Source organism: Thermobia domestica, chromosome 12 (genome assembly GCF_964235325.1).
Source record: "Thermobia domestica chromosome 12, izTheDome1.hap1.1, whole genome shotgun sequence".
Lineage (NCBI taxonomy): Eukaryota > Metazoa > Arthropoda > Insecta > Zygentoma > Lepismatidae > Thermobia > Thermobia domestica.
In genome coordinates this window covers 109,654,600-109,682,593 of record NC_137465.1, presented here as the reverse complement: position 1 = coordinate 109,682,593, position 27,994 = coordinate 109,654,600, and the positions used below count along the sequence as shown (strand labels likewise).

Sequence of the window (27,994 nt, the reverse complement as noted above, 5' to 3'; positions counted from 1 at the left end):
TGAGTGAACAGAGTTTTGAGTAGGTGGCGCATGTTGCGACATCTACGAAAACACCGGAAGTTTCGCATTTCTCAGTATTCCCAGCATGCAGTTCGTTGTTCTCTTCCGTTTCATGTCGTAGACCCAAGAAGGCAAAATGGTAAGTATGTCATTTTTGTAATATTTTGTTAAAATTCATTCATCGTTGTGTAATCCCTTCTTAAAAATTCAATATAAATGTATATATTCTTTATGTTCATTATGTTTATTATACGGAGGTCAGTATAACTTGATTAATTCAACTTCCAATACATTTGTTTCATCTTCTAGTACATGGTGGTATAGCACGTTTACAATAATAGTATTCATTTATTTCTTGTAGGGGCGTGTTAGGACAAAAACTGTAAAGAAGGCAGCAAGAGTAATTATTGAAAAATACTATACTCGGCTGACACTTGATTTTCATACTAATAAGAGGATATGTGAAGAAATCGCTATCATTCCAAGCAAACCATTAAGGAATAAAATTGCTGGGTGAGTACGCATGTACTTGAAATCATTCTATGGTTTATGATGGAATAAGTTATAGTTTGCTTGTTCTTTTGCTTGCACTATTAATAATTCTTGCGTAAGATTCGGTGCAGGCCTGTCAAGAAGCATCACTAAGACATTCTGGACTGTTGCTTGGGCACATGCCCAAATGATTGCATGCATTTGCTAGTATATGTATGCAACTGATATATGCAGTTATTTCATAGGGTAATGGAGTTAACGCGTAATGGCTTAGGAGTTGGTTCTTGAAGTCAAAGTAGTTGTGTAGATAAAGACTAGGTCGTAAAATTAAACTTAACACTTTTTATGGCTTTAATTGATTATCGTGAGACACTCCAAACTGTTATTTCTTTGGCGCATGCGATAATAGAGTACAGATTGACAATATGTGGACAAACTTACTTGCCATGAAAACTGCTATTAATGCAAAATAAAAAAACGTACAACATATTATGATGAATTAGAGTAGATTAGTAGTATAGGGGTAGGTTAGTCCTTGTATGTTGTATTTACAAGCACTTACATAAGATGGTAACTCTTTACTTTGGGCAAGGCAGTGATATCCCGTCACTGTTAGTATTAATCACAGGTCTCATTGCTTCCTTTCTGTTGCTAGGGATTATTCATAGACTATGTACTACCTTAAAAAGGCAGTAATAAGGGTTCTTTAATTTACTACAATATTGCCCTTGTACTTAATGCAATCAGTTCCTGTCACTGCCTTGCCTAAACTAAAGATTTGCCCATAAGATTTTCTCACACTAGGTTCTGTAACTTTTGTAGTGGTTTCCTACTACTAACTCTATGTACATAGCTTTCCTCGGCTTAAGTTTAGAGTTGCCCCTCCACTCTGAAGGTGCCCTTGGACTTTGCAACATACATTAAAAGTGCTTAAAATATTAAAAATAGTTACATTTCACTTAACGTCAGTACTCCGTGTGCTTCACAAACATTTAAAAGGTTTTCTTCATTATTTTTTCGCATCCGTTACACCTGTTCGCCATATTCGCTATATTATACAACTACCATGCTGCTGAAACCTTCCGCATCCGGCAAATAGTACTAACTTCCACATATATTTTCTCGTATTAAACATAACTCTCCTGCCGAACTTACATTCCTAAACATCAAATAAAAACTTCAAATTATCATTTCTTACCTCATTTCTCCTGTAAATTTTCCTGATTTTTATAAAAAGCGGAGGGGTAACTCTAAACTTAACCCCTTTCCTCCACCGTGCAGAAGTTAATTACAGGCGGAAATGAATACATCCATGCAATCGTTTTATTTCATACAGGCCTAGCGCTTATGATCTCAGATAAGTAACATTCAGCAGTTGTAAACATAGAATACAGCTCGGTAATAGTTAAGAACAGCTACTTCTCATCTCCCGTGCACGAGGATACATCTTACTGTTGCACTACCTAAACACCCTAAGTACAAGGGCAAGAAGTCAGTCTATTACCTACTTTTTAACATCCTAGATAGTCAATGAATAATTCCTGAAAGTATGGCGTTTCTCGTCCTTCCCTAAATGGGAAGTACGGCTCCTTAACTATAACCCTATTGATTTTCGTTTGATTACATAATACAACGTTATATTAGGTTAGGTTAGCTTAAGGGGGAGGACCCCCTTAACGGAACATGGACCTGCAGAGATACCACACAGGTGGATATTATAATGTAATACAACCCTCTTCCAAATGCAGTTATTGTGCTAATTTTAACCGTGAATTGCGGTACCATTTTTATGACGAACAATACTTAATCAGTACCTAAGAGTCTTTGGATACGGGTAATTAATAAGTAGATTTATAATGTAATATAGAAATGCGATGTAGGTGCATTTAAAGTATATCATAACTTTTTCGGTGTAGTCGCAGAATCGTTCATACACAGATATCAATATATATATATATACACCCTATGGGAGGAGTTGCATGCTAGAGTGCAGATTCACTTTAGGAGGACTTAACCATTATGGATATAAATAAAGCTTGCGGAAATATGTGACGAAAAGGACAGTGCAAAAGAAAAAAAAAAGTGTGGTAGGTGCCAACTATAGAACATAAATTGTAAATAACTTACGTAAGTGTAGGGTAAAACTGCTGAGTGCAAAAGTGCGTCCGTAGAGAGCAGGTGTGATGCATGTATGTAAGTGAGGATAGTGGAAACACATTGTATTCCTTACGTTACTAGATGCCATGGCATTTATTTCGTTAACCCCGCCACTTCGACCTGAAGTGATTTGATGGTGTGGACTAGTAACCAGTGATGAATGGTTAGGTTAGATTTCGTTCACTTGATGTACGTTGATTTGCTCGGCGGGGCTTATCGCAACTTAACATGATGTCTTAGTACATTACTTAGTTTTACAGGGATCGATTCATTCAACGAATGAAGTAGGGTAGGAATTGTAGTAAATTTTTATATAATTTTTTTTCGTGCTCCATTTTATGAGGATATTTTATATTTATGAGAAGTGAATTTCTGTAAGCAAAAAATGTGGCTTAAGAATGTCTTGAGGTAGGAAGTGCATTAATGGGTGCAGATTCTTAGTATAGCGTATATGCATAAGATACGAACGAACTGGAACCAATTTGGGCTAGGTGGCCACTTAAAGAAACATAAATGCTATATTACCGAGTCAGGTCAGAACAGGACCTGCGTGGATGTGCGTCCATAGTGAGCAGCCGCGTCACCGACGATGGGTATACGAACTACGAGCATAGTGGGAAAATATTTATAGCATAGAAATACATATACAATCTGTTCAAAAGTATCCGGACACCTGGCTGAAAATGACTTACAGGTTCGTGGCCTCCTCCATCGGTACTGCTGGAATTCAATATGGTGTTGGCCCACCCTTAGCCTTGATCACAGTCTCTACTTTCGCAGGCATACTTTCAATCAGGTGCTGGGAGGTTTCTTGGGGAATGGCAGCAGTCCATTCTTTACGGAGTGCTGAATTGATGTAGGTCGGTGAGGTCTGGCACAAAATCGGCGTTTCAAAACATCCCAAAGGTGTTCTATACGATTCGTCAGGACTGTGCAGGCCAGTCCATTACAGGAATGTTATGGTCGTGTAAGCACTCCGCCACAGGCCGTGCAGTATGAACAGGTGCTCGATCGTGTTGAAAGATACAAGCGCTATCCCGAATTGCTCTTCAACAATGGGAAGCAAAAAGGTGCTTAAAACATCAATGTAGGCGTGTGCTGTGAGAGTGCCACGCAAAACAACAAGGGGTGCAAGATCCCTCCAAGATGAACACGACCACACCATAACACCACCACCTCCGAATTTTACTGTTGGCATTACACGCTGACAGATGACGTTCACCAGGCATTCGCCATATTCACACCCTGCCATCTTATCACCACATTGTATACCGTAATTTGTCACTCTACACAACGTTTTTCCACTGTTCAATCGTCCAATGTTTACGCTCCTTACACCAAGCGAGGCGTAGTTTACATTTACCTGCGTGATGTGTGACTTATGAGCAGCCGCTCGACCATGAAGTGGTAAAGAGCACATCTTCCATAGATATTATAAATTTATGGCCCCATAAACTGGGGTAACATCTTATTTTAAACTTCGTTTCTTGAAATCTTCGTTCCGTGTCAATTTCCTATCGTAGCATAGTCCAAAGTTAATCAAAACTTGAAACATGCAATGTTTAAAATAATTGCAGAAAGAAACTACAGTATATTTTCCGTGAGTCGTGAAAGCCAGAGTTCAAAAACGCAAAGGACTACAGTTCGAAACACGCATTGCCTCTTACCGTACTCGGTACCAGTTATTTCAATAGGCCTAAATTTTATACTTTATGAAACGTCGCTAATTACGCAGCACATTCCACGAGAAGCCATACTTTCTTTTGCACTCTCTCCACAATGTATTTCATGCTATCGAATACTGTTTCATCCACTTCTCTGACCAGAAAGAAGAAAATGTCCGTACGTTCAGTGAAAAAGGTGACGAGTCTTATCGTAAGTACCAGTGTTGTTTCTAAGGGGCAAGCCTATTTCCGATCGTGCCTAATATGGATTATTAGTGTTTTGACGGTACTCGAAGCTTCCTAGTTATAATTTCGAAACCATTTCGCATACCAAGCTGAAGTACAGAGGCACTGAGAACTATATCAAATTTCATCGAAATCCGGAAAAGTAAGATAGAGTTTGTTTGAAAATTGTGTTGGTTTGGTGTGTAGTGGTTTAAGTCGTAAGAAAAATCAATAATTTGTCCCATTGTTTCAGACTGTATCTGGCTAAATTTAACCGATATGGACGAAGTATGTATGAAATACCTTTAACGAAATGTAGTATGCACGACGAGTTATGTATGGTACATTATTATTGCACCATCAATCACATACAGAACTATATTGGTTTGCTGTTGAAATGAAATAGCTCGGGGAAGATGCAAAATACTTTTTGATTTTTAGTTTAAGTAATGAGAACTGGTTCTTTTCAGTTTAAATGAGATTTGTTTGAAATGCGCGAGGAGCATAAGTTTATTCTGTTGGTAACTTCAGTTGCCTCTTTTACAGTATTCGTGGAGATTAGTGAGGTTACAAGTTAATTGTTCTGTGTACAATACAAGGTTTATAAAGAATATGCTTATCATAGGCAAACTAAATCCAATAATTTCTAGTTTAGTCCTCAAATATTGTCACAATAACTTACACAACAAAATCATTTCTCTAATTGTAAATGCCATGCAAACTTTCGTCGTATTATTCCAGGCTGCCCGAGGAGCTCTACACCAAACAAGGAGGAAAATTTATCGAATCAGAAACAGATTCTTTAAAGCAAAGTATAGACCTGTATATCCGACGACCTTCATCAATCTTTAGAACAGTTCAACTTGCTGGCAATACCAGCGAGACTTAGAATTCAAAGACTAGTACAGGCAGAATTCACCTCATCGTATGAACTGAACTGCCGACCACACAGCAAATATGAGAGAGAAGAGCTCCTTCGTGGCTAAGCAGTTAGGGTATTCGCAATTGGAATGGGAGATCAGGGTTCCATTTCGGAGGGCCTCATGTAGTTCGGATTCCACGTTAATCAGCAGGTCCACGTCTCATTACCTCGCTGCTGGAAGGAGCGCAAAGCGCAAAATCAACTCAGATGTGTGAGGGCGAAGCACATTTAAATCTGATGGTGCAATGTTCGAACTATAGGCGGAATGAGGTAACAAAACTCCTCAAGTTCAGCAATCGCGTTTATTACCTTTCGAGATGGGTGAATCGGAGCATTATGAATTTGCAGCAGTAACTTCTTTCTCCTCATTAATGCCAGGATTCCTCATTTAGTATGGCATACACTCGGCGTAATTGTGCAGAATACAGTTTACCTTTTACAGCACGACCTTCTGGAACAACTCGGAATGAACAACCACGTCAATATTTCACCAAACACAATTTTCCCTAAGCTACTCAAGTTCTACATGGGCTATGGCCTAATATTCTCTTTCCACCCCTGGTTTCCGTACCAGAATTAAAAAAAAAAAAAAAAAAAAAACTCCTGTCAATTTTTATCCAAAATCTAAGAGCACGCGAGTTTTGTAGCGATGTTTGGCAAATCGCAACTCTGCACTCGGCCTACACCTCTGTCAGCTCGTGCTTACTTCAAGAGTTATTACTGATATAATCCGTCATGCAAACGACGGTTTACTGTCGATTTGGATGCCCCAACCGATCTTAACGAACATACATATTGGATTGCGGTTCATCATTCACAACTTTCTGCAAAGATTGCAAAGATTCGTGGATGTCGCCCCGTGCGGGGCTTCAAGAAGTTTGGATCACTTGGATTGATTCTTTAAACCAACGTGAAGCTGTCAAACAAGTCACCACTTCTTCGTGCTCCACGCGACAGATTTTCTCTGATGTCATTTTTGCTGTTAGTCCTTCTTTTCCCATGAAACTCGTAGCACTGTACGAATAGCAATTTGGTCTCCACTTCGCCCCACGAACCTGTCCTCTATGCCTGATAGAAGAACTGTTTTAATTGCTGTATTTTGAAGAAGGTATTAATTTTCAAGAATTAAATATAGTTGATCACTGGAAAAGAAAGAGAGAATCGTGGGCGCAGTAGGTTCTGCAGTTTCAGAAAATTGTTGTGAGAACTACTGAAGTCCAGCAAAATAGTAAAAGTACTAATAGTGTTAACAATGTTCGTACACTCGTTCTTTGGGTTCTTTAAAAGTTCAAGGTGGAGATATTTTTAGCCCCAAATATTAATTCGAACTTACTGATACAGCGTACACAGTAATGTAGTTTTTTTTTTAAATAGAACTACCATAAACTTACCTACCCACAGTGCTTGTTCCATTCCTTTAGTTTTGAAGTTTTTATCTTAATTGCTTCCAATAGTATTAAGTATGTTCATCATACGATTACCGATGTATTTTAATTTTAGTAATTTACGTAACAATAACACTGATTCGCGAATCACTGAGCTACAAGTTTTGAAGAATAAGGATAGAAAATAAATTTCCAACAAGAAACTGATAAAGAGAATGCAGTTATAGTTACTATTATGTTATTTTCGTTGGTTGCTAACACTTGAATTTGCAGTGCATTTCTAGTGTGTTGCGTACAAAAAAAATATCTCGCAATAAGTGATTGTTTTTATAATTGACCGGTGGAAAAGCTAGAGAATTATGTACGGTATATTGGTGGTTGTAGATTGGGATTATTACTTGCCAGAACACTGAGAGTGACACCTGAACTACTGTGTTCTTTAACTTCCAAGCTTTAAGCTGTTTTTCCACTTTATAGCTAGTATACGTTGTGTGTTGTCCATTATTGTCCTGAAGTAATTTTCGCATAACAAGACTGTCTTGTGACTAATTTGATTGCGCTTCTTAAATATCTCTACATGTTTTAGCAAGATAGTGTTACGGAAAAGGGTCTACTGTAAGGATTGGTCTTGCATACAGCTACCAAATACAGCCCCCTGTCGTGATTCGGAGACCAACGTAATAGTAGATCCCTTCCTGCATAATCACTAAACTCACTGAACGTGTTTCAGGTCTTCTACCTGTTGATCGGCAAATAGCTTGTTTCCTCAAGAATTTGTGCACTGTTCGAAAATGTAGATTCAGTTGTTTAGTTACATCCTATATTGTTGCTGATAAAATACAAGAGGTATTCTTAGTAGCAGTACACGAAACAGTAGTTTTGTTGCTGGGCTATGTAGAGTTCCCAAGTAGGGTCATGAAATTGGCGTTTGAAGACGATGTTACTTTCAGAACCCTTCTTACAAGTAGTATTGTACAGATGAATCAATATACTTATTTATGTATATTGGGTTCAGCACTGCTCACAGGCGTGCTGTAAGGTTTAAAGTATTTATTTTCGTCGTTTATTATTATTGTTTTACAAAGGAAAATTTGGGTTAATTTAAGAGTAATAGCAGTGTTTTGACTAATATCGAGCATTCAATATGCATATACTTTTTTATTTATTTATTTATTCGGAGAAAGGGAGCTATAGAAATTACAGACATGTTACTTGGAGAACGTAGTAAACTTACTACTTGCTAAAATTTACTACAAAGTTACTAAGCTACATATTCCCAATGATAGTCAAACAGATAACTTTCGCTAAGTATTTCGGTCAACGACCAGGTTATCCATCTTCAGTAGAACAAGGCTTATGGGGTCACGTGAAAGATAAGACATTTTCTTGCTTCATTTCTACATGGAATTCCTTAACTAGGCTCATTGTATACATTGTGAGATTTTGAAGCCTTCTGTTCTTCAATCCAACCGCAATCACACTGCCCATAACCAAATGGCCGAAGTGCTTAGTTTTCCTGTTAGATGTCTAGGATGTATTTATCGTAACTAAACGTCTTGAAAGATCTGTACAAAATATTGAATTACCTGAGTGCAGTTAATTTCAATTATATGATTTGTTTATTTATTGGTTTTATAGTTAAATAATTGCCTCTATGATACTGAAGAATTGAAGGTTTTCAAAATCACATATTGTTAGAATTTGTCTAGTTAAGAAATTCCACATAAGTGTATAAATCTTGTTCTACTGAAGGTAGAAAACAGGGAAAGGTATTCGTTCAACTGTCATTGGGAATATGTAGCTTAATAACATTGTAGTAAATTTTAGTAAAAATTCCTACATTCTCTAAGTAACCTGTATATGATTTCTTTAGTTCCCGTTCTCCAAATAAACAAAAATATTTTACCTGAAACATTAGTTTCAAGAGATTAAAATTTTAATATATTTTAATGATAGAAACTGTAGGATGCAAAAACACAGCACTTAGTTCTCTTCTGTAAGTGGGTCTGTTATAAACAACCTGAAACAAAGAAATTTAAAAAAAAAAAAAAAATCCCTTATTTTCGTGTGCTCTCTCTCTGAAATATTGCAAATAACCACATAGCTTGTGTAAGGTCTTACATGTCTCTACATTGTAAAATTTCTCTGTTCCCATGAAAACAATATGAACGTAAGTTTTTTGACAGCAGTTGAAAATAAGAGAAAGAAGTGATTCCAGTGACTATTGAATAAGTTGGTATCAGATGTCAGTAAACTTACGTTACTTTTCTGAACTACTATGCCAGATCTTACGCTCACTGTAATCGTCACAACACTAGTAGGATTGGTAATACAGGGTTTGTGTGTACATATAATAATATAACTTAATTTTCAACAAACTATACATACTGAAAGTTATAGTGTAACGTCTCACATTATTTTCCGATGCTACTAGAGACTGCGATGGTAATGACAAAATGGTGATATAAAGAAAATGAGAGAAAACTGAAAATCTCTATGCACACGGGTTTCTCTACCACAAAGCCCACTTGGTCAGAACTGAGATCCCATCCCATCCCAGCCAGGGATCCCATCAGCAGAGATTAGCGCTCTACCTCTGAGCTGTCGCGGTCCCAAGTGCTTACAGCTATTTGACAAGTTCTTTGTGGAAGAAAATCAATAAGCAACATTCACAGGAATTCGTTAAATAAAACTAAAAAATAAAAGTTTTCTGTGTTCAGATATGAAGAATTGCAGGTACAAAAATGTCATAAAATGAAATCTCTCCTAACAAAAGAATGTTCCAAAAAGGGACTAAAGGCGAGAATAACGAGGAGAGAAATTATGAAGTTGTTCAAATGATCCTGTTCTCCAAAAAATTCGTAGAGAACAACTTACGCAAGTTGTGTAACGAATCAGGTTTTGTGTGTGTTCGTACTGAAAATTGTTACAGCTAAACCGTTATAATTCTCTAAAGAGACTCGTCACGGAGACAGAGGTAGTTCAAATAATCATTTCTGTGTTACGCATCCAATACTATACATTAATAAATGTTCATTTATTGCTTTGCTATTGACACTGTCATAATAAAGCCGTCTTCTCAAGATATCCGTGAATGAGGCACGTAAATACATCGTGGTTTCAAAGTAAAGAGCGTTGTTTTAGTTGTAAATTGAAAGCTGCAGATTCAGGTTGTCTTGACTTGTAGTTGTTGTTTATAAAATGGTTAATGAAAAAAAAAAAAAGTAAATTTTAAGATAAATGTCAATGTTCAGACTTCCTTAGTTATAGTGAGATCGAAAGTAACATTTTGTCATTCACTTAACTACACTTCATTGTGTATTGCTGATTTAATAGTAATTTTGTTTGGAGGAAGAATGTTTTTTACTGGGAAGGCGAAAATACCGAAGTTCCATTGTTGCCTGAAATAGGCGTCTCAGGTTTCTTGGTACGCTGAATCGAATAAAAATATCATCAGTCAAATAGGATGAAAAATGTGGGGGAAAAAAATTGTGGCCGTCCGAACTTTTTAAACATTTATAATTTCTATAATAAGCGTTTGGAACTGTATACAGTATATAAGGCGTACCAGTTTTCGTTTCTTAAGTTGAAGATACTATTTTTGCTTATTGATCCATACATTGCATTTTAATATATGTCACACAACTACACACTGTCGTATTTACGTTTGCAACAATATGAGTTTGATTCATATTGTTTTTCTATAGCACTTTTGTACAGAATACAACATCGTATTTTTGTTCAATCAATAACTTCTCTGTTCCTTTGGCAATATAATTAATACATTTTTATATCACCTTTTCTCATTTTCTACGAACTAGCGACATGATATATTAGCATGTAATATCATACAATTTTTTTCTTCGTGTCAATGGCGTTTGTTATTCGTTAAGCTCCTTCTTTTTCCGGCCCCGGGTAAAAGCTTAAGCCACTCACCTCAACATTCAACAACACTTTTATTCCACCTTGGTGCATTTTTCTTAACGTTTCAATGCAATTTTCAAACATATTCACTCGCAACATAGCCGAGAATTCGCAAAACATCGGAGCACCAACCTTCCCCTTATTCCTCTATATCCCCGGAAAGGTTGAGATCAAGGGTTTTTCCCTCTAATGGGTTTAATTGTACACAAAAACACTTCGTTTGAGCATAAACTCGTCCACAATTTCGTGTCACACTTGAATCTGTTTCCTCGTTAGTTTAAACTGCGTACAGTGGTTCATCCAACGTAAAATATTTAAGGAGGTTCATTCGCTTCCAATATACTGATGTGTCGAGATGAACTATGGTGCGTTTTCTATTGTGCTGTACGATGTAAATAAAGGTGTACAATAAGATAAAACAAAATATAATGATTTTTTGTTTCTAATTCTAATAGAGTGGACAAGTTGTCTTTGATGTGAAAAAGACAAAAATAAAATTTTAGGGTAATCGGAGCATGCTTTGGGGTGCCGCCGGTATGATCAAGCATCATAAAGTTGACATTTATCTCACCCTCTTGTCACTCTGTAGTTTGCACTATGAAAACCTTGGGTGTACTTATCTTTTTATTGAAGAAACAAACATTTTTTCGGGGCTTAGAAGAGGAATAATGTCTTAGTGTACAGTAATTTTTCATTCTAAGATTTTTTTTTCCTTGTGTATTTGTAGTTTATAATTTAATTTTAACTTCACATTAAATTGAAACAACTCCTCCTCCCTCCAAAATTTTGCTGCTTCAATAAGAGGCATAACAAGTACGAACAAGGTTTTTATAGTGCAAATAGAAGAGTGAAAGAGGCTGAAATAGAACAAAAAATGCCAAATGTGGCATCTCAGTGCGTGCTTCGATGACTCTAAAATTTTATTTATGTAATTCCATATAAAAAGGCAACATTCCTGCACTATTAGAAATAAAAGCAAAAAGTTGGAGTTTCTTCGATCAACTCTAGTGCACAAACATGAAAAATCTTTTTTAAGGTACATATATTTGTGCTGTTTAATTTACTATAATCATAATTTACTATGTTGTTTTAAATACCGATATTTGATTGCATTTTTAAAATGTTTAAGTATATTGTGCATTATTTTATGTTCAATCTAATTTATGTTAAAAAAAAACCTAATAAAAAAATCTTTATACATATGAGATAAATTAGACGTTTTAGTTTGGTGACTAAATTTGGTTGTAGTGCTGTTTTATGAGGATGAGATACAAAGCAGCAGAAATTAAATGCATGGATTACTTGATTACTTTTTCCACATTTAGATATACAGTTAAGAGCTGTTAATACCTAGCAACTTATCTCACAGTATAGGATATATATGGTCCTAGTGGAAAAGAAAAGTTAATGGAAATACATTTGAGTAGTTTCTTGCACTCTCTTTAGATACATCTCGTGGTCTATTTTGCCAGGCATCTGTGTGCTTATAGATCGGAGGTGAATGAGTCATAAATGTCCAAAAGTATATCCGTAGCTGCAAAAGATTCTTAACATACGTAAGCGTGTATGTGTGTGGGAGGGGGGAGAGCAATGGAGGAAGGGAGCACATTTTCTTTAGCTAAATGGAAAATGACTGGCAAGGATTTGGGCTTATATGTTTGTAATATATTCTGACTTCTAAATTTTCATTTCTGTATGATGGCATGGTAATATTACGTACATAATTTGCAGGTTCGTTACACATTTAATGAAGAGGTTGCGACACAGTCAGGTGCGAGGAATATCAATCAAACTTCAGGAGGAGGAACGTGAAAGAAGGGATAATTACGTTCCTGAAGTATCAGCTTTGGAACACGACATAATTGAAGTTGATCCAGAAACTAAGGATATGTTAAAGATGCTGGTAAGTTTTAAAATTTTTTACGATTGTCCATAATTAAATTTCTTAACATCAAATCCTGGTAAATTTCGGCCTCTGTCTGTTCAGTTTTATATTATGAAAGAGTAGAATATTTTTATTGTCGTTAAACAACATTTGTTGCAATAGACAACGTCAAGAGAGTATACATTGAACATATAGGTACACAACTGGTCACTTTTTATTTTTTAATTTTTTTCAAATTCTAAAGCGCTATACACAGCTGTTTCAATGAGCCAAGATTTACACTGTTTCTCATAGTTTCTATTACACATACCATGAATTTCTGTAGGTAGAAGAAGAAAGGGTCTGTTGTATGATTTCACGGATTCATTTTTTGTATTGAGCTCGTCCGTGGCTAAGCGGTTAGCGTACGCACCTTTGGCGTGGGAAAGCCGGGTTCGATTCCCGGTGGAAGCTCATATAGTTCGGATTCCACATTAATCAGTAGGTCCCGTCTCATATAGCCTCGCTGCTGAAAGAGACGTTAAACTCAAAATCAACTCAACTCATTTTTTGTACTGAATTGGCTTGACATTCAAAACTAGTTTATTAGTCATGGTCAGATGTTGAAACTACTATGAGAGCATCTTGCTTACTACAAGGTTATCAGTTATCCAGTATTCTGCATAATACTCGGTCAATCGTGTTAAATTAATATCTTACGTGCGTGTTTTTAAACTCTTCTGAAAGAAGTCCCAAATGTATTTACATTATTGTGTTCCTTTTTAAAGGGACCCTAGGGATAAAATATGTAGCTAAGTTGACACTTCAATGGTAAAAGTTAACTGAAATTTGAAGAGCTGTACGCTGGTCGGTCTCTCTCTCTCTCTCTCTCTCGCACAAGTTTTTGTTTTTCTTGCGTTTATTTTAATTCACGTTAGACCTTAATCGTCATCAAGTGGCAGCTAAGAAAATTGCATTAATAAACAATAATACTGGTAACAATATGAAATTAGTATCTGTCTAATCGACGAGATACAGATCTTAAAAATAAAATTGTCAACTGATGTGTGCCAAATATCCTCTCTTCGATCAGTCACCTGGTGAATAATCGTTGCCGTTTCCTTTAATTAGTAATTGTTAAATAGACGGTACGATTGTATTTATCAGATAATTGTAATGTAGAACTATAGTAAAGCATGATGGAGGAGCCACTAATACATAAATATTTGCAATGTAAGGAATTGTAAAATAGTTAAAAAGAATGCATTGTGGAGGGAAGTTTTTAAAACTGCCTAGTGTTTGCAGTTCTTAAAAGCTGCACAGTATTTTTGTGCTTTTAAAATGTAGTTAATATGTTTTATATACAGTCATTTTCACAAAATTCATAGGTCTGAAATTCAGAGATAGAGTTCTGTAAATTAAGGATAGATGTATACTGAAAGCATGGTTGGTTGTTGAATGCACATTCCTTAGATCCACCTCTGTGGTCCACTGGATCAAACAACTTTACCGGTTGTATATCGGGGGTGAATGAGTCATAGGTGTGCAAGAGCATTACAAATCCTTAGCTGCAGAAGGTTTTTCAAGTACACTAAGTACAATGAGAAGAACATTGCAGCTATGGGGACATTTTCAAATGTAAGGTGAATTGTATATTGCGGAACGTTTTTGAGAATTACAAAGTAATCATCGCATATTCTTTTCAGTAATAGTAGTTTTAAAAAAAAATGTATATATTGCAATTTCTGTGCGTAAAATTAGTATCTATAACAGCGTTTCCCAACCTTTTTTAATTTGCGGCACACTACGGGTGTAACTTGAATTCTCGCGGCACACTCAGATATTATTATTATTATTATTTGCAAATATAAAATACCATGGTAATTTTTTTCTGTGATTACTGATCATCTCCTCACAGAGATGATAGCTCGATCACTGGTTTTCCCCTATGCTCTGGGACGTACGCAGGGGGTTTGTCCTGAGGGGTCCGGACCCTCCCCCCGAAATTTCGACTTTTGTATAAATTTAGCCTAATTTTAGGGGCAATTTTAATAATTTTAATATAAAATACCCCCATATTGAGTTTGGACCCCCCGAAATAAATTCCTGCGTACGCTACTGCCCATGCTAATTCATTATGCTTTTTTTAAAATTCTAATTCTAAAATAGAAAACAATTGCAATGAAATATAGGACTCAGATTTTTAAAAATATGCTTTCTTTTTCTAAACTGTATCCAACCTTTAACTAAGAACGAAGATCACTAAATAACGAACGAACAAACAAATGTCTTGTACTTTTAACTTTGCTGTTTTAACAAAAACCGGTGCATATTATTGCAGTCTCTCAACTTGTGATGCGTCGAAGTCAAAACACAGCTCTTGAACAAAGTGTTCTGTCATTCACGTGCGAATGAGTGTTCTACGAACGTTCACTTGGCGCGTACCGTACAAATGCTTCCATTTCTCGGTGTTAGTATGACTCTGAATTGATGCGTAACATAGTAGCTAACCGTGGAAATGTGTACGAGCCGAAATACTGTCTGCTACACAGTAATAGATGTAGAATAATATATTACAATTACTGTAATTTTTCTCATGGTAGAAATTCATAGTAATGTGAAATACATAAATATACATTTTTTCCTATGTCTTGCAATTTGGTTGCTATAGAATTAATAATTTTGTTTCGATTTCCTCGCGGCACACCGGTTGGGAAACGCTGATCTATAACATTCAAAGGAAGTCTGAATTTTTGTAAAAGTGCGTTTTCAGGATGATGGGTAATTCATGATAGACATTTAAGATTAATTTGTTAATTGTAGAGTAGTGTCATGCTAAGTAATACTTAATATGTGTATACCAACTAACCTTCGTAGCACTAATGCTTAATCGCTCAGCTCTGTTTGGTGAATTATAGTTAGGGCATTGGCTAAACGCGGTTGTATAAATGCTAGAAAATCACGCAGAAATGTTGTAATTACGTGGAATAGTGAAAATTATGAGAACAGGGCTAAAACATGACTTTTAAAATGTATTGTTCTGTATTCATTCTTAACTAAAATTTAACTTAGTCCCAATTTAACTTTTTTTTTTTTTTTTTTAATGATAGAGTTTCTAATCTTTACTTAATAACTAATGGAGCAAGCATTTCAAGAAAATGCCTCATAACATTTTATATGTTCCCCTGTAAAACAGTAAGAAAGCAACTTTAATAATAAAAGTGGATTATGTGACGGTGCCTGGTGGTGAATACGCTTCAATGTAGCTCAGTGCCTGGAAATATGCTTCCAGGTTACTATTTTATGTATATTATTTTGGCTTCAGCTGACTAGGTAATTTCGCGCAGCTAATTGTACTTTAAAAAATGTTTTGTCTCAAATGGATCTTTGTATTAAGTTTTAAGTGGAAACGTAATTGGAAAAAGACCATTAGGAAGACCTAGTGACAAATGGAGGATGGTAGTAAGATGAATCCCGCAAAAATTGGAATACTAAGTAAAAACTAGCTAAGGACAGAAGTTAGGGAAGAGCTTTTGCGAATGCTACAAAAACGGTGATATTCCTTAGGCCATAGTTAGTTAACTGCCTATATAGGATGTGTATTACACTAAGTAAAGCCATAGAATACATAAATTTCAGCAAACCTACCTTTGTATGTACCGTGAAGAACACTTATGTTTTAATCCTGGTTAATTCCGATCACCACTGATCTTGCTTACCTTTACCTTTGACCTAAATGTTTAAATAGCTTATGTTATTAATTTCGTTGGAATCTTTCCTTTAGGGGGGAAAATACATTTTAGAGTGAATAATGACGAATAAAAAAATAAAAAATTAAGCATACTAAAGTCCTAGTGAATGACCGGCAAAGCTAGTAAATGAGCACACACACTAGCTAATGACCGACTATCATTTCAAGAAATGGAAGTACGCAAAATTTGAATTTGCATCTCCTGACCTTGAAGTTGTAGCAAGTTTATGGCAGAAACTCAGATTCAAAGGATGTGCGCAATTTCATAGTGCTAGGATTCTTATTTCTTACGTAAATTCTTATTGCTCTACGACGAAATACTATTTCTGATCACGTTAGAAAAAACAAGAAAATTTCATACTAAAATCACTAAATCACATGGATCCTAATTTAATAAAAAAGAAGCATGAACACTTTCACATTAAAATCACTTTTGAACACAGTATTTTCCTATTTCTTGGATTTCGTACTTATTTCGAGCAGAAAGCATTTCAGGTGTTGTAATGATTCTCTCTTCCATTTTATACCAGATTTTGTCACTTGGTTCTGACCACTTCCAGCTTTTTACATCACTGTTGGTAATAGTGCTAACTTCGTCTCCAGATTTTCCAGTGAAAATTACAGGGAAGTATCCACCTTCAATAATTACATATTAGGTTTAATATCAATATCTGAATAACTCGTCATTGGAATATTCATTTAATGAGTTGCTGGAAGTGTTATTGAAGTGAATAAACGTCTTCCTCAGTACATGTTTCCCATTCTAGAGCTACCTGTATTGTCCTCCGTTTTTTCGGTGACACTTTTTCTTGTCTTGTTTTAATGTTCGGTTTTCACGTTCTTCCCTTTTATCCATCTTTTCTGCTGCTGCTTCCATTTTGTCTTGTGCTATTTCGTCGTGATACTCTTTCCTTTTCTTCTCTCAATACACTATCTTCGGCTAATGCAGATGTTTATCCCAAACAGTTCCAGAAGATAGACTTCTTGTTGGTCCAACCACTGGCTCTGGTGTTTCTGAAGGATGTGTAGCAGAAGTATGAGTTTTTTGATGAGTCACTTTATTTTCAGATGTCGGTAAAATACTTACGTTGTCTTCCAATGTTATAATGTCGCCCATAGTGAGTGAACCTACATTCTGATTTGAAGTCTGTACATCACCAACTTTTCCATGTAACAAAGGATCATTTTTGCTCTGGTCTGTAACAGATCCTTGCTGTTGGTTCAAGAAAACAGCTTCCACTACTAGAATGTCTTGACTCAGGTTCTGCTCATGAACAATACCTATACTAACATTCTTGCTCTCATCTGCATTATCAGCCTTCTTGTGGTTGTTCCATATGGCATTCTTTCCATATGTTGTACAGAATCTTTTCATTAATAAAATCTCTATTTTCAGTTTCCTTATTCTCAGCATTTCGGAAAGTCGCCAGATCACGTGGAATTGATTTCTAAAATTTTTTGCAGAAATGATAGCTAGCCTTTTCTGTAATTTTATCTGATGCGCCTGTCAACTACTGATGACGATTGCTCATAATATTTCCAAAATCTACTGCTTCAATATTGAAAGGAAGTTCTTCTTACGAAGCGAACATACCGTTGGCTCCACTTTTCTTCGATCATTCTCCTTTAGCCCCTTGCACTCATTTCCTTTTATATTTACAATATCAGGACTCATACGCAGTTCGAACGAGTTAATGACTGGTCATAGACCAGTAAATGACCATGCTGGTCATTTACTGCGTAAAAGCATCTGTTGATCATTTTAAGAATACACTATAGTGTAACATTTAAATTATACCGAAAACTATCACACTTATTTTGGCGCGTAAACCAACTTTAACTCAGTAAGTTGGCAACGTTCTTTGTTCATGCTCGATCAGTGATTGGTCATTTCAACCACAAAAATATAATCTTTAAGGCTTAAATTTGCCAGAAATAGTATTACTAACCATTGCAGCAATAAAAGTGATTACTTCATTAGTACATTGTATTATGCCAGTTGTTGTAAGTACCTTAGTAGCATCGTAGCCTATAACAGGAGCTCGAGCTCCTTCGTGGCTAAGTGGTTAGCATACGCGCCTTTGCCGTGGGAGACCCGGGTTGGATTCCCGGCGAGAGCTCATGTGGTTTGGATTGCACAATCAGTAGGTCCTGTCTCTCATAGCCTAGCTGCTAAAAGGGACGTTAAGCTCAAAATCAACTCAATTATAACAGGAGCTGGTGTAAACGTAACTTTTTGACCGCCATCTTTCACTCAGACACATTTGGCTGGTGAAGCCAAGAAGAGCCTACCTTGCTTCTAGATGTTCACGCAGCAGGGTGCAATGTTATTTGTGATTAGATACATTCATCAAACCTTATTTTCTGTCATTTTTATGGTTTCTGTCATTCATTGGTACCTGGTCATTTACTGGTCAGTTTACCCTATAATTCCGGACCATAAAGGCAGAGGGGAGTAAGTCATTTTTATTAAATTTTCAGGAGAGACAGAAAACAGTGACTTACTTCTTTTTGCCTTTAAGTGCCTTCGGAATTACATCCAATTTTATTGTTGCTGTTTGATAAAGTATTCATAATGTAACCACAACCTTTCTAAGAATAAGAGATACCAGAGCACGCGTTTCAAATCTAGCGATAACTCATTTTCACAAAAAAAAAAAAAAAAAAAAAAAAAAAAAAAAAAAAACACTTCCCTCTGCCTTTAAGGTCCGGAATTATACCAAGGATTATAGTGATGAAGATAAGTGTTGATCGAAATTGTCAGGATTAATGAAGGATATTCACCGTGGTATAAAGATATATTATTGAAATTAAGAATTGGCTCATGGTAGAGTGCTCACCTGATGCGTGAGATCCGCGACTCTATCCCAGCTCCCACCAAGTGGGCTTTACGAACGACAAACACCATGGGAGATTTTTTTCAGGATTCCACAGATTCTTCCCACTTCTTCATTCCGCCATTATCATCCATAAAACACACACACACAAGAACATTCAACGGACGTTGCGTGTGCGTCGTGGTCAGATCATGAGTTTCCAACGCTACTTGTCTGGTATTCAGTACCGGAATCATGGGCATTGCCAGGGTTTTTCCTGGGGAGGGGGACAAAATCAGGTAGTGTGGCCCACGAGTACAAGACGAAAAGTAATTTCAAACATGACAATTCTTGTCTCAGTTTTGAGACTCAAGCCTTGTTGGCAGCACTAGTTCACCCAAGTTTTAAATCTGTGTTACGTGATTCATAGTATCATCATCATCATAGGATGTATTCTGCCGTTATTGGCAGGTCACTTGCCGCAGCTGAGAAGCTTCCATGCTCCAGTCTTCTGTTAACCTCTTCATCCTCTTTCTTTCCTGCCACCATACCGTCTAGCGTGTTTTTATAGTATAAAAAGTGCAAATTAATAAAGTGATTATACGAACATATTGAAAAGCATTTATGTAAAGATTCACAAGTCCTTACGCAAATATTACAGTAATAAAGATGTTTAAATTAATATCACACCTGCCGTGACGTGAAAGGATACTGATAACTTCTAGGTGAAATTAGGAAAATAGTTCAGGACATAAATTTATAACATGAGGCGAGGAAAGCTCTCATAGAATTGAGAATAGACGAGGCAAAAAAGAATACTTCGAGAATGAAGAGAAAAGAAAGTTAAAAATGAAAGAAAAAAAAAATGTAGTAGGTAACACTAGTCAGGTCATTTTGTAGTTAGGCTGTTAAGGGAACTAACTCACGTCATTTCAAATTTTATTACCAATATATGTTTGTAATAAGTATACGACCGAAAACAATAATTTATTTCTTACGAATTAATATTTTTATAATATTAAATAAGGATAATATTTTAAATAGTCAATGCTGTTATCCAATCTGAAATACTAATAAGTATTTTATTACGACATAATTAATGTAGATTTTATATAATTAAATACCTCCAGTGTTTAAAGCTTCAGCTGAAGGCAGGGAGGCTGGAAAGCGAATTTTTTGATGACCATCCACAAGCGTCTCTGCGGGTGTAATGAGGATGCACATCGATTGACAAAGTTGCTTTCGAGCTTCGGTCAAGTTGTCTCGGATCCAGTGGCTTGAAAGTTTCCGTACATTCACGTGACCATCAAAAATCGTATGTATTGGTTTTATGTAATGTGGAGCGATCCTCAATCGCTTGGTATGTTACATATCAATCTCAATAATTTCTTTCAGAGGATCAATATTGCTGACATTACGTTGATAGGCGACCTTTACGAAATTCATCATTATGAAATGTGCAACCTGCTGAAATTTGGGAAACCAGTTGTACAGTCCTGTTGGATGGTACTTCTTCCCCGAAGCCCGAAGAAAGTTCCTTGCTGCATTGTTTCCGTGGTTAACCACATCTTTAAATCATAAAAGAATATTGCCAGAAAGTATTCACCTTCATTTCTCGTACAGTGAAACTGCTATGAAAAATAAAACTAATAGGCGTAAACAATCGAGGATAATTTAAATACAGAAATGTCTATCCTTTCGAATTTTACGATAACGGAACACTAGCGCCACTGTAAGTACGTAGTAGTTTGCAGAAACTTCCAGCAGCCCTCGTATTTCACAGCAAATATGATTTTGCTTCAGCATTGGCAGCCACTTGGGTATTATACTTGCGCTTATATCAGATTAACTAGTACCAATATCTAAAGGGAAGTACATGAAGTGGTACGCGGGGATCTGCATGTGTTATATATCGTCTGAAAAGTCACACCGAGTATACTTCACATGTGAAATATCTCGCTTGAATGGGGCCTGTAGGGGGAGTGGCGACCATTTAAAGATTAGAATAAGGCTCGCTCCGAAATACCAGAAAACGTGGATAAAATAAGAAGCTATGACGTAATTTTTTTGAGACGTGGTGTATATATAGGTTTGAAAGATAGCTGAATACGAATCTGACATCAAATGTTTACAAATCTAAATGGCAGATAGAGAGGTTTTCGTGGTTGCGGTATACGAATTCAATGTTAAAAGTGCAAAATGCAATGTGACGCATCTAATATGGTAGACAAAAGGTGCAAAAGTACATAATAGACGTATGAGTATCAAGACGAGCCTGGGCTCCGTTTCGATCTTTTCTCGATTTGGAAAAGCACACTAGATTGAAATTACTCTCTGTATCAGTACCATCCCTACTACGGAAAGTGGACATTTATCATACATATTGCTCACAAGTGTATACGACATAATGTGAAACCGGAAAGACAGTTATGGAAGCATGACGATATTTTAAACGCTTACTTTTCACTGTCATTGTTCGAATCTTCAGATGGTATATGAAAATAATTGCAACATACCCTACAGAGGCTATTCAAGCGAGATATTATAGATGTGAAGAGTAGTCGATGCAGCTTTTCAGCATGCCAATACCTGCATATCTCTCTGGTGGCGGGGGAGGGAGTTGGCAGTAAATTAATTATTACCTATGATTGCAACTTTTTCATATGATAAAACTTTCATGTGCACTACAAAACCTGCCCTGCATTCTGTGGCTCAATGTTGGCATGATTGTATAGCAAACCACGTTCCCTGTTTATTGTAAAACATCATCAACTTGCCCCCTTATGCACTATAGGAATTTTTCTACGTGTGTAAGAATAACATATGCCCGTTCTGTACATATCTTTTTTGTATTTTGCGTCCGCCACATTCGATCTGTCATAGTGCATTTTGTACGTTTAACATTGAATTCGTATTCAGCGACTACGAAAACTTCTATCTACCTGCTTTCAGTTCCATAGCAGTATTTTACATTTTGTCCGCCATTTTGAATTTTACACTTTTAGCATCTGATCCATACACAGCGACGTCGAATATCTCCATATACCTGATTTCAGATTCATAGCATGTTTCGTTGTAATTTGTGTCCGCCATTTTGATTTGTAAACATTTGGTGTCAGATTTGTATTCGGCTACCTTTCAAACATATATACCACATCTCAAATCAATTACGTCATAGCTTCTTATTTTATCCACGTTTTCTGGTATTTCGGAGCAGCCTTATTCTGATGTTTAAATGGTCGCCACGCCCCCTACAGGCCCCACTCAAGCGAGATATTTCACATGTGAAGTATACTCGGTGTGACTTCTCCGACGATATATAACACATGCAGATCCCCGCGTACCACTTCGTGTATTTCCCTAGTAAGTGCTTCCGTAGATCTCTAACCTCTAAAGTATACTCATGTCCAAAATGATTGTCGCATATCTATCAAGGTATAACTCTTCTTATAAGAATTTATTTTGCAGGATACTTGGAATACTGATTTCCCATGTGTATAATCGGGAAATGTATATTTGTGGTAAATTTCATAGAAAAAGAATTATAAATACGAAAATTAGAATGAGTAAAACAAAATTTTGCTAAATGGACAAGAAAGTTTTACTTTCGTTTTATTGTTCGTATTTACTGCTCTTTTGACATGAAATTTGCCAAATACATGTCTTTGCCGATTATACACATACTAACATTATAAAATATACTAAGCGAATTCGTTATCACATTATGTTCCTACAGCAGTACATTTGAAGACATGCGACAATAATTTTGGACATGAGTGTACTTCTGCGTATCTGTGTATGTCAATATCACATGTTTTCGTTTTGCACAACGATGATCTTGTCTTACTGTGTCTTAGTAGAAATAAACTCTTGAGTGCAGAAAGAATGTGACGTGTAACTTACCGAAAACTCTCAAATTACTTTTTATATCATGTATTTTATTTGTTTCCTTTGAATGTGTAGTAATTGTATCATGGTTCTTCACTTACAGGAGTTCAGTAACATCAGCGGTTTGCAGTTGACACAACCAGCAACACAACCTTTCGGACGCAGACCATAGAGGAAGTTTTGTATGATACGTTTCGCAAATAAAAGTGTGTAAAGTGAAAACTTATGTTTTATTTTGTGCCTTCTGTTCAGTGATGAGGAATAATGTGATAGAGTTATTCGTGAATACATTAATATTATGTGGAATAGTGCAGTTTGATGTGGGGCAGGGTGAATTGATTTAAATCACCTGATTTTTATAATAATCGTTGATTAAAATCGTATTTCAAAAATTAATTTGAAGTTAAAATAACAGCCACATTGTTTATCAAATTTTAGAGCAGTTGAATCATACTGGACTGAAGTTTCGGTCAACTTGTATATACTAGGCTTCTAAAATATTATCTGATCTAAGTCTCTGTTTTGAACCGGTAACGGGACAATCCGGCTTTCTTCTCTTCGTAAATCGTTAAATATTGCACGGGGGAAATCATCATTCTGCATTTACGATGAAAATTCTTGTATGAGCGTCTGTTTGTTCCCAGATAATAGGGGCGTCGTATTTTGAAGAGTCCGATCCTCTTTCCGAAAGCGAAATTTACGTATTTTATATGTATTTGTACGGCAAGCTAGTTCTGGACCGCCCGATTTAAAGAAAGAAAAAAAAAGTGTCTGGCAAGTATCAACTTTTTTGGGGAAAAAAGCAATGCTGGTAGTTTTTTCTTCAGTCCACAACTTGTACTATTCGAGGAGAAAGATGTGATTTAAATCCAAACTGTCAACATTTTTTTTAAATTATGTTTTTACCTTGATTTTTTCTCCTGGGTAGTAGTAGTTAGCTTTCTATTGTTTAAACCAGTTTCCCAACCTTTTTCAACTTGCGGCACACTACAGATGTAACTTGAATTCTCGCGGCACACTATATATATATATATATATATATATATAATATTATTATTATTATTATTATTATTATTATTATTATTATTATTATTTGTAAACACCTTGGTTTTTTTTCCCTGTGATTACTAATATATTTTTCACAGACAAGAAAGTTCGATCACTGGTTCCAATCCGTGGTAAATTATTATGCTTATTTTTCATTCTAATTTAAAAATAGAAAACAATAACATTGAAATATAGGACTCAGGTTTATAAAAATACATTTTCTCTTTCGAAAATTGTATCCAACCTTTCACTAAGAAATATCACTAAATATCGAACGAACAAACAAATCTCTTGTACTTTTAAAACACAAATGAAAGTAATGTGTATGCAGGTTTGCTTTCTCGAAATGATTGAATAATATTTTAAAATTTCAAGTTACGAAATAATCTGCAACAATAAAGAAGCAATAATGGTGATAACAATTATAACAAATACTTTTTAACATTAAAATGTACAGAATAGTAACACAGTATGGAACTTAAAATTGTAGATTCATAGTAGACGCTCAAAGTAATGTGAAACACAAATATACATTTTTCCTCACAAATATAATGTGAGACACAATGTCTTGCAATTTAATTGCAATAGAATTAATAATTATGTTTCGATTTCCTCGCGGCACACCAGAGGCCTATTCGCGGCACACCAGTGTGCCGCGGCACACCGGTTGGGAAACGCTGGTTTAAACCATAACTAATATTTCTGAATTCTTTAGTATACCATTATTATAATATGTAATATTTTACTTGTAACAAGTGTCGTATCACTGCAAACTGTATATTATATGGAATCTAATTAGGAATGCCATTGTCATCTGGGGAATGACTCGTCTGATATGAGCAGTAGTGGCTGAAGTTGTAGATAGGTTAGTGTAAAGGGGCATCTAAACTAAAATGTTGCTGGGAAGGGCATGTTGAGACCCATTTCCATTTTCGTTTTTCCTTCATACGTAGAGTAAAACTATCGAGAAAATAGGTTCACACTCCGAGAGCTATCGTGAACCGCTACACAATTCTAAAACAGTCGCTCACGAAAAGCCCCAGAAGGGGGAAAAGTCCAAGGAAAGTAACACCAACAATGCTGCAGGGAATCTGGTGATTGGCGAAAGGAAAAAGACGCAATATACAATGGGCCAGCGATTCAATTTGGAATCTTCAAGTGTGAATATAGCTATTCGTCAGCGACTATGGGTAAGTTACGTCTGTGGCCCTCACACACCACCCACTCCCACACGACATTGCAGAACGAAAAAAAAAAAAAAAAAAAAAAAAGACTGGAGGAAACTGTTTGAAAAGTACCCGGTGAATTTGATGACAGACAGTCGGCACGATGGATAAAGTATACGTCTTACAAGTCACATTTGGACGCTGACATACCGTGACAACAATGGCAAGGACCGCTGCACTTTATTGCCATTGCTTGGAAAGTGTCCCTCATGGTTTATGGTAATTACAGGATTCAGTTATGCTGTTGGTTCACAAGATTGACACAAATTCATTCATTTAAGGCCTCCAAATTTTCCTGCCGTTGCCAATTACTTTTGGACTTATTTAAAGTGCAGTCGCAACTTTGCCTCTGCCTTCGTTTACTCTTTTTCACTTTCATTTTCTTTCATCTCTCTCTTCTGTTTGGCTATTATTCCTCAGCAGGTTGAGGTGAGGCATATTTTTCTAGCATGGCTTCTAATACTTTAAACCATGCCCTTTTATGTTTTTTCGGAAACTGACATCCCGTAAAAGAATAATACAAATATACACAGGATAATTTTTTTTTTTTTTGTCATTCATTAAAATTTCCATTGCACTATTTTGGGCTCCTTTCTCTACCGCCACTTGAAAGTAAACTAAAAAGAATATACATTAATAACAATATAGTGACAAGAGAGAGAGAGCGAAACAAATATTGGTTTAGTACAAGTTTCTTCTGAGTTTCTTTTCATGCCTTTTATTATTTCATTATTATTATTTGTTCTGGAAATCGCATCAAACATTCACATTTAAACACACAATTAACAATGACACTATCACTGATACTAAACACAAAACAAAAGTAGCGTCTTTCTATTCCGGTTTTCATTCCAGGAACTTTTTTTTTTTTTTTTTTTTTTTTTTAAATTTATTATTTGTGAGCAGAGTTCTGTATGTTAATTTGTTTTTATTATGTCCTCTCCTTCAGGTTTCTATTCCACATGTTTCCCCACTGTGTGTTTTGTCAATTGTTGGAATTTCTGTAGCTTTATTTTATCCTGTCTGATGTTTTCCCATGCATCATTTTTGAGTTCGTCTCTGATATTTATTATATCTTCCCTATTATATTTTCCCTAGTTAGGAAGTGCACACAAGTCCATATTACATGTTCGGATGTCTGGGCCATTCCACAGATACATGTCTGATTTTCTTCTCATGTAATCCTATATAAATGTGACTGAAAAGGACCATGGCCAGAAAGTGTCTCCTTATTTAGGCTTGGCATCTCTTTCCTTATTTGTATCGTTGGTATGTATTATTTTAGTTCTGTCCTTTACTTGACTTTTCCATTCCTGTTGCCATTTCCTTTCAATAATTTTATCTGTCTCGTTGTTTGGGATTTGTCCTAGATTGTAAAATTTTTGTAATTTTTCGTCCACATTTTATAAGCTGTCTTAGTACCTGCAAATGGATTAGTTCTTCCTGAGCCAGTACCTGTAGAGCCTCCGTTGGCATGGTTTTTATTACATCTAGGGTTCTTATAAGTATCCCTCTTTGTGCGCGATTTATTGTTTGTCTTAGTTATTTTCTGTGGCTCCAGACACTGGCACAATAGCTAAATACCGGCATGATCACTGTCTTGTAAGTTTGATTTGGTAGTCCCTTCTTGGTATTGTTAGTGACCTTAAAAAGTAGAAATGAACGCTATAGTAATAACTTATCTTGTAAGGTAAAAGGTTCGCATGTACTAAATTGTGATCGAACTACTGATTTGATGGAGAATATGTAAACGGTGTATCATTGGAGCATCAGGTAAGCTAAAGGAAAATAAAATCTTTGTGTTTTATATTTGAAGGTTATGCCTTGTAACCTAATTCTTAACAAAATGTGGAACACAATTTCGTAGAAAATAGATACAAATTGAAGTGGTGAATGAAGTTTGTTCGGAAAACACATAAAATATGCAAGCACATAACATTTATTTAACATAAAATACACTCATGGTGAGGTGGAATTGAAGTACGAATTGCATAAAGTGAATGTTCTAGGATGGAGTTAAGTAAGATACAAAAAATATATAAATGTTTCTATTTGTGTTACAGGAATATATTTGTATTTTTAAATTTGAAAAAATCTTTTAACAGCAGTTTGTGCAATAAACTAATTATTTAAACTTTATTATAACATGTATATGACACAAAACTTAATATTTACATGAGAAAAAACTCTTGCATAGAATTGAAGTTGATTGTGTAGAAAAAGGTACATGCTGCTTGGAAAATCCATGAAAAATTTAATGTATATAACCTTCCCTTCGTAATTAATTCTGTCATAAATTTGATTCATCTTGGTAACATTTACAACATAGATTCCTTTCAAAATTACTACTAAAATTAAAATGTGGACCACCAAGTTAACTACTGCTTAAAAGAAATTACGTAAGTGTGATTTTCAAAAACTGGGAGACAAATCGTGTACTTAGAATACACTTTAAAGGCTGTATGAATACTAAAGCTTTATAAAGGAAATAGATATAAGTATGGGATATCACCTTTTATGCATACTGCATTTAAATAGAAGACATGGGTATAAATAACGCATTTTAAAAAGTTTAGAAGTACTTAATTATGTATAAGAAATTTAAATTGCATTCAAAAGTCGAAAATTAAAGT

General features: G+C 35.7%; 1 protein-coding gene and 1 non-coding gene across 2 annotated transcripts; both read left to right on the top strand.

Annotated features, from left to right (window-relative positions):
- On the top strand, positions 1–23,310 carry RpS17 (ribosomal protein S17). The gene is made up of 4 exons (XM_081733994.1): positions 1–139; positions 362–513; positions 12,501–12,672; positions 23,192–23,310. The coding sequence occupies exons 1-4, from the start codon at positions 137–139 to the stop codon at positions 23,258–23,260; spliced, it is 396 nt and encodes a 131-aa protein (XP_081590120.1). The 5' UTR covers positions 1–136; the 3' UTR covers positions 23,261–23,310.
- LOC145667162 (small nucleolar RNA SNORA53) lies at positions 14,093–14,264 on the top strand. Its single transcript, XR_014127872.1, has one exon. It is a non-coding gene; the product is annotated as a small nucleolar RNA SNORA53 (small nucleolar RNA).
- Positions 23,311–27,994: the final 4,684 nt, after the last annotated feature.